The sequence below is a fragment of the Sus scrofa genome, chromosome 15 (genome assembly GCF_000003025.6).
Source record: "Sus scrofa isolate TJ Tabasco breed Duroc chromosome 15, Sscrofa11.1, whole genome shotgun sequence".
NCBI lineage: Eukaryota > Metazoa > Chordata > Mammalia > Artiodactyla > Suidae > Sus > Sus scrofa.
This window is the reverse complement of record NC_010457.5, coordinates 120,786,592-120,793,617: the sequence shown is the minus strand read 5'-3', so window position 1 is coordinate 120,793,617 and position 7,026 is coordinate 120,786,592. Positions and strand designations below refer to the sequence as shown.

The following is a 7,026-nucleotide window of genomic DNA, read 5'->3' as shown; positions in this document are numbered from 1 at the left end:
TGTAAGTCTCAGATGCCACTCAGATTTGGCGTTGCTGTGGCTACGGTGCAGGCCAGTGGCTATGGCTCTGATTTGACCCCTAGCCTGGGAACTTTCCATATGCCCCAGGTGCAGCCCTAAAAAAATCAAGGAAAAAAAAGAGAAGTAAATAGAAATAGTGTCCATCCTCCTTGCACCCCAAATGCTTCAGAAATACCCTGCACACTTCATGACTTGTGCACTGGCTCCCCTTCTCCAAACAGGGTGGGTATGTTACCAAAGTTAGGAAAAAACAGAAAAAAAAAATGACAAGTTCTGACATTTTCTCTACTAAACCCTCAAATTTAAAGTTTGCCCCAAATCTTATTACTTCCCCCAATTTCTTATTTAGCTGAACACCTTAGGCTGTAGGTATTCACTAAGTATATATGCTGAATGCTTTATAAGCAAGATTTAATTTTCTCTCAGGGTTGAAAGGGAAGTATGATACATAAGCCTCATTCCTTTCCCCTGCCCAGAAACACACTCACACCTATCAGATGCTCAAAGGTGGTAAAAAATTTTAAGTATGTATAGACATGTTTTAAACTACAAAGAATACTCTATTTTCATGACTCGTTTCATTTCAGAAGTCCTTCCCTGCCGCCCACTCCCCTGCTTCCCATGAAGCAAGACTGGTCCCTTCTCCAGGTACCGGGATGGAAATGGACTGGTTGTGCCGTCTGGGGATTCTCAGAAGGCAAAGTACTGCAGCTGGTTTCCCAGGAGTAGCACAGCTCAGCTGGGCCTCCACACATAAGCCCTTGCACTGGGGCACCAGCCCCAACAAAACTGTTTTAAGCAGGTGGTTAGTTTTCTTAGGAAGGTTACTCACTGCCCTGGACACAAGGTTTGCTTTAGCCATTTGCACAAGAATACTGCACCCACATAGGACAAGAGGGAGTTGGCTTCAATTCTGTTAGAAGAGATTTAACAGGACTGCCAAGGGCCTCTCTTGCAGGCCAGGCTTTGAAGCCCTTACCACCGAGCAGTCAACGTCCCAGGACTTCGCCATCAACATTTCTGCACAACTGTCAACACGGCCTTCACACATCAACTGTGTGGCCTTGAACCCAGTCAGGCCTCTCAGTGATTTTTCCAGGGCTCCCTCCCAACTCACCACAGAACTCCTGGAGCCACAAAGCAGGATAGTTTCCATCTTTCCAAAGTTCAACAGTGAAGGCAGAGAAAGGCCAGGGTGAGACTGAGCAGAGCTTCCTGGCTGATGTGCAAAAAGGAAAGCCTGAGTATCAGAGTTAAGAGGCCAGTTGGGGAGTTCCCGTTGTGGCTCAGTGGTTAATGAATCTGACTAGGAACCATGAGGTTTAGGGTTCTATCCCTGGCCTCGCTCAAGGGGTTAAGGATCTGGCGTTGCTGTGAGCTGTGGTGTGGGTCCCAGACGCAGCTCGGATCTGGCGTTGCTGTGGCCCTGGCATAGGCTGGTGGCTACAGCTCCGATTCGACCCCTAGCCTGGGAACCTCCATATGCCATGGGTGCGGCCCTAGAAAAGGCAAAAAGACAAAAGAAGAAAGAGGCCAGTTGGCTTCTTGCTCGCCCCTGCTGATAACAGAGGTAAAAGGATTTTAAGGCTGGAGAGGGGCAAGCAGTGACCAGGAAATGCCCGCTTAAGGAAGAGCATAGTTCAAGTGAAAACAACCCTTTCTGATCCAAACTGTCCTACAGTGGCTTTCCCCCAGGCTGCACTTCGGCCCAGGAGAGAGAGTAGAGCTTCTGGGCTAGGTGTTTGTGTCCCGTGAGATCTCTGTACGTATTGTTCATGCAGTTAACATTTATTGAACACTCACTGTTTACTGAGTCTTGGGAAAGGAGGCAGATCCAGTTCAGAGTACAAGCATTTAGTCAGGAGCCTGCCTGGAAGCCCATCCTTCAATGGTGACTGCTCCTGAAACCCACCCACCGGGCCATCCCAGAGTCTGCCTGCCCTAGTGACCTATGAGTCATACCCCAATAACCAGAGACAATGAAGGGAAACCACAGCTCCTCCCACCCTCCCCCTGGGTTGTGTCCTCTGACACAAGGACACAGGCAACAGCCAAATGGGATTTTCTGGGCTCCTTCCCTTCAACCATGGGAAGGTCACAAAGTTCACAGAACCTCTCACCTCACAGAAAGCCAAGAGCTGAAGCGGTAACATCCATGAGAGAGAGTCTAGAAGGTTGAACAAGCAATGATGTGAGGTCAGAGTAGGAAGACCCAGGACTACTGGCTGGGTTGGTATATGAAGGGAGAAATGGTCTGGAGCTGCTATGGCCCCAAGACAAGGATGACAGGAAATGGGTTCAGCATGTCATGGCCTCTGCCTGCCTCTCTCTGAGGAAGTTGGAAAGTTTCTGCAAGTGGCTCCTCAGGACAGGGGAGGGGAGACCTGAGGAAATAAGAACCTTCAGGGGAAGCTCCTCAATTACATAGAGTGCGGACTTCAGGCCCAAATATGTTCAGTATGTTTTCTCCTCTTCAGCTATACATAATTCAGTCACTGCCCCAAGGCCTAAAACAAACCACACATGGGTCTCTGAAGGTAGAAACCAAACCCTGCTTTATAAGGCTGAGTAGCCATCATTGGCTTCTCTGCTGAGATGGAAGGTGCCAGTCAGTGAGCCTTCCTCACCTTCTCCCAGTCCCCCACCACCCTTCCGCCCACCAGATACCCATTCCTACAATTCAACTGCTTCAAAAAATACTCTGAGGAGGGGCAAGGTGGAGGGGGTGGGGGCTCAGGCTTGCCGGCCGGCCGGTTCCCATGAGGTAGCTGACGCTGGTGCGCCTGGGCAGGGGCTAGTGGAAAGAGGCCAGTCATGGGCTCACAGCAGCCAGGAGGGAGTCACCAGTTGACTGGGTGGAGGGGGAAGCAGAGAGTCTCGAAGTCTGCCCAGAGTACTTGATCACAGGTAACATCTGGGTGGAGAGGCTGGGCTCTTTGCTGGTGTCTTCACTGTCCTTTGAGGAACTGGGCTTCCTGGGGAAAGGGGGAAGGCTAGCTTGAGTCTTCTTGGGCTTGGGCACAGCCCCATCTTCAGAGAGTGGTATGCTTCCCTTGGAGGAGCCATGCTTCCTACAGGGAACAAGTGGGGAAAGAAATGCCTGAGACCCTGTGTCGCTGAGACTTTGACCCAGGCCATTCAGAGTCTGGACTAGGCCTTCACAACTTCCATTTCAGTACAGCTGCAAGTGGCTGCTTCTGCAGATGAGTCTGTGCTCCAGCTCAGCTCTCCTGGGTTTACCAAGAGCCACCAGAAAGAGGACAATGTGGCTGCATATTCTGATATTCCCACCAACCCCCAACTGCAGAACACCCATCTTATCATAATCTGGGAATAGAGGAAGGACGAGAACTCCCTGAATTCACACCCAACACCCTTCCCTTGCCCAGGAAGGACTCACCCCAGCTTGCCCATCTCTGACTTGGAGAAACCACTGAGTATCACATCACCCTTTGGGACAGTCAGGATTGATGTCGGAAGAGACCACTAAAGGCAAAGAAGCAATGAGGCCGAAAGGGCCAGGGAGAGGTCAGGGGAGAGTGTTTCGGTCTCGGGACTCTACCTCTGAGTAAGCAAAGGGCTTCCCTTCCCACCCCTGTGGGCGTGGACCCAGATGGAGAAAAGTCTCGGTTCTCTCCTGATTCAGACCACAAGTTGAGGCTACCAAGCACTTTTGATGCTAGAAAGAAAGCCATCCAGGGACCCCTGGAGGCAATTATTCTCTTGAAAGGGAAGAGTCATGAGACGCAGAGGCCTGCAGGACCTTGGGAAGAAGTGAGAGGGTCTGGACCTTCCCCCAGTCCAAGCTGCACTCTTAAGGTGGAAGAGGGAGGGGCCTGGGGAAGAGCCGTCCCCCTGCCTCCCAGTGGCATCACTCACCACTGGAGCAGAATCAGAGATGGCTCCTGTGTGGAACCCTTTGTAGCACCAACTCCGAAGCAAATCTACTCCTAGGACAAGATTGACAAGGGTGGCACTTAAGAAGGTGGAATCCACTGGCCTAAGCTTCTTGCCACAGAGGCCCATCTCTTGGTCTACTGGGATTTAATCTCTCATACACATGGCCTCCTGTGGGCCGAGAGGACACATCACCTTTGAGCTTGTTGCCATGGTACTTCTGTTCCCACTGGGTGGTGAGAATGTTGAAATATCTTGGCTGCTCAAAAAAGCGGAGATAGCGAGAAGAGATTCGAGAAGGAAAAATTCGTTCAAATTGACCTCGGCGAGAAAACTCATCCTCCATCTCAACCAGAACCCGAACATCGTCTGGTGTCAGGACATCTAGTACAGATGCATAGAAGTCCTAAGGCCAGGAACAGGGAGGAAGAGGGTGTGACAGAGTGTTAAGGCAGTAACAGAGAATCCAGACGCTGGGGGATGGAGAGTACAGCTCTGTAGTCCTAAGGCTCCAGGTCTCTCAAAGGACCACCTAAGGCAGCCTGGTGGGCCAGCTCTGGACCTCATTTGTTCCCAAGGCTACAGAGCTTAGCCAGGGAGAGGGGAGCCAGAGGCCACAGAGGTGAAGTAATTTGCTGGATAAAAAACCCAGCAACTGAGATTTGGCCCCAGCCTCATGGCTGTCAGCCTTCCATCTGGCTTCCTCATCTGGCCTGAGAAAGTCAGGCCTTCCAGGGGCTCAGCGCCCCTCAGGGAAAGAAACCCAGAGTCTGCAGCTCTACAAGAAGGGTGGGCTGTATAGCGTTTTGCTAAGAGCAGTGGTGGTTGAACACGGGATAGAGGTCGTCCCCTCTCTTGTGGAATGACATGCATGCCGACAAATCCCTGCACACCAGGGGACACAGGAAGCTGTGCCCCAGAGGGAAGAAAACTGGTTGCTTTGGGGCCCCACAGGTTTGACTAGGGAAGCCTTCTGCTGGCACTGGGGTGAAGGCTATCTCTTACCTGATCAGGAATTTTCTGGGTCAGGTAATAGGCTTTCTTCATCTTCTGTGCAGTGAAGTATTCCGGGGCCATTCGACATCCATCCCTGGGGGAGCTGGGCAGGCTAAGGCAGGGGTGGGAGGGAGGGCAAAGGGAAGGTCAGCAGGTTCACATCCTGTAGACGCGTGGAGAGAGGGTCCCACCTGAAGACGCCCTTCTCAAGAGAAGACAAAGAAGCACGCGCAGATGTTACTTGACTAGATGAGATGGCCATGCACCGCACTTGAGTGACCGGTCTGAGAGTTAAAGATCAAATACCATGGAAGAACTCAAAGCGTACAAACCCCTTAAGTTGTATTTAAATGGTACAAGAGACCATGTATACTTCAGTTTACTCTAAGTTAGTGAACACTTACTAAATATCCAGCTTGGCCCTACTGGCTATGGGCTCCTGGACAAATTCCCTGACCTCCCTGCACCTCGGCGTCCTCATCCACGTTACTACAATTACTACCGAGAGAGATGCAAGAGGGCCTCCAAGCAGCTCACAGGACGGCAGGTGTCAAATGACAAAGAACCACAGCACAGAGCCAAATCCAAGTCTACTAGTTATGATGGAGAAAGCAGGTTTGGTTACCAACAAATTGGGATTTGAAGTCCAGCTCTACAACTCTGTGGCTGAATGACCTTGGATGGGCTACTCAATCCCAGTGATTTTCAGTTTCATCTGTAAACTGAGGATACTAAGACCAACTTCATGGGGCCGCTGTGGGGATAAATTACAGGCGTCTTTTTTCACACACACAGCAGATACCCACTAAATATCAGCACCCTTTCCTCAAGAGTGGTTCCAACTGCTTGGGGAGTGTGTGGAGGAGAGAGCCCATACTGAGCTGGTTTCATGAAGATGCTGCCTTCAGCTAGGCTTTGGTGGATGGGTAAGCTTGCAATAGGGAGGCTTGGCTAAGTGGAATTCCAGAGGGAGAAACCCCATGAACAGTGGAGGGGACACGACAGGATAACAATAAGAAGCAAACATTTCGGAGAGCAGACTAGACGAACAGATCCTTAAAGTGCTTCCGACTTTGAGGTTCTATGTGAGATCCAGTCTGTCAAAGCACAGGAGCTGGGGAAGAGTAGGAAAGGAAGGAGGGGCGTCTGGGGAAAGAAGGCTGCGGCCTCGAATGTCTGCTAGATGAATTTAAAGCTGATTCCCCAGGCCGTGTGGGGATTCTTGGGCAAGGAGGCAATTCACTGAAGATGCTTTTAGGGGCACTGACATGGCAGTGGTGCTGGGCAGACTGCAGGAAGGGGTGTTCAGACACCACCCCTCCCAGAATCGTGATGGGGCTGCTCATGCTGCCAGCCAAGCTGCAGACAAGCAAGGAGGCTGACCTGGTGGTACAGCTGCTGGAGCTGCTGGAGCTGGAAATGATATCCTCTGCATGGGGCAGAACAAAGCCCGCCAGGTTCAGAAGGTCACGGATCATCTGGCCTTTGATGCTGATGTCCAGTGGAGAGCTGGAGTGGAGGCTTCAGGGAAAGGATATAAAGAATGGTAAAAGCAGACTCCAAACTGTTTCCAACCACATGTCCAAATTCATGAGCACCATCATGGGGGTCTTCTTGCCCCACAGATCATGAATAACCTCACTCAGAGTGGTTCCTGCCCATGACCTTGGTTTGCTAGGGGGAAAGCATGCAGTAGGTCTCAAGTTTAAAAGAGTAATTTTTAACAATCTCTCTCCAATCTCAGAGAACCTTGAGATAATGGCAAAGAATAAGGGCGTGGGTAAACAGACCATGAAGGGAAACATACATTCCAGTGAAGGAAAGGTCTTCCCAAAGCCAGAGGGACTGGAATGGAAACAGGATTATGAGGCTACAGAAAGGGTTCTACTACTGGGAGAGCCCTGAGAATACCACCTACCTTGGGGAGATGTTAACTTCCAGCACCCAGGGCTTGAGGTTCTCATCCAGCATGATGTCAAAACCAAAGAGCTCGTGGCAGCTGTAGGGCCGCCGCACATACATCTTCAGCAGGCTGGTCACATAGGGTTCTGATCTGGTCACAAGAAGAGAAGGTATTCAGCTCAGCAACTCCCAAAGACCCTACCTAGAGCT

General features: G+C 50.9%; 1 protein-coding gene across 1 annotated transcript in view; it reads right to left on the bottom strand.

The window, feature by feature from the left end:
* TTLL4 (tubulin tyrosine ligase like 4) overlaps nucleotides 1,793-7,026 on the bottom strand; it is a 43,289-nt gene continuing 38,055 nt past the window's right edge. The window contains 7 exon segments of the mRNA XM_021076484.1: nucleotides 1,793-3,092; nucleotides 3,422-3,507; nucleotides 3,901-3,971; nucleotides 4,114-4,324; nucleotides 4,924-5,026; nucleotides 6,298-6,435; nucleotides 6,833-6,967. Of these exon segments, the coding sequence (XP_020932143.1) occupies nucleotides 2,834-3,092; nucleotides 3,422-3,507; nucleotides 3,901-3,971; nucleotides 4,114-4,324; nucleotides 4,924-5,026; nucleotides 6,298-6,435; nucleotides 6,833-6,967 (1,003 nt within the window). The 3' untranslated portion in view covers nucleotides 1,793-2,833.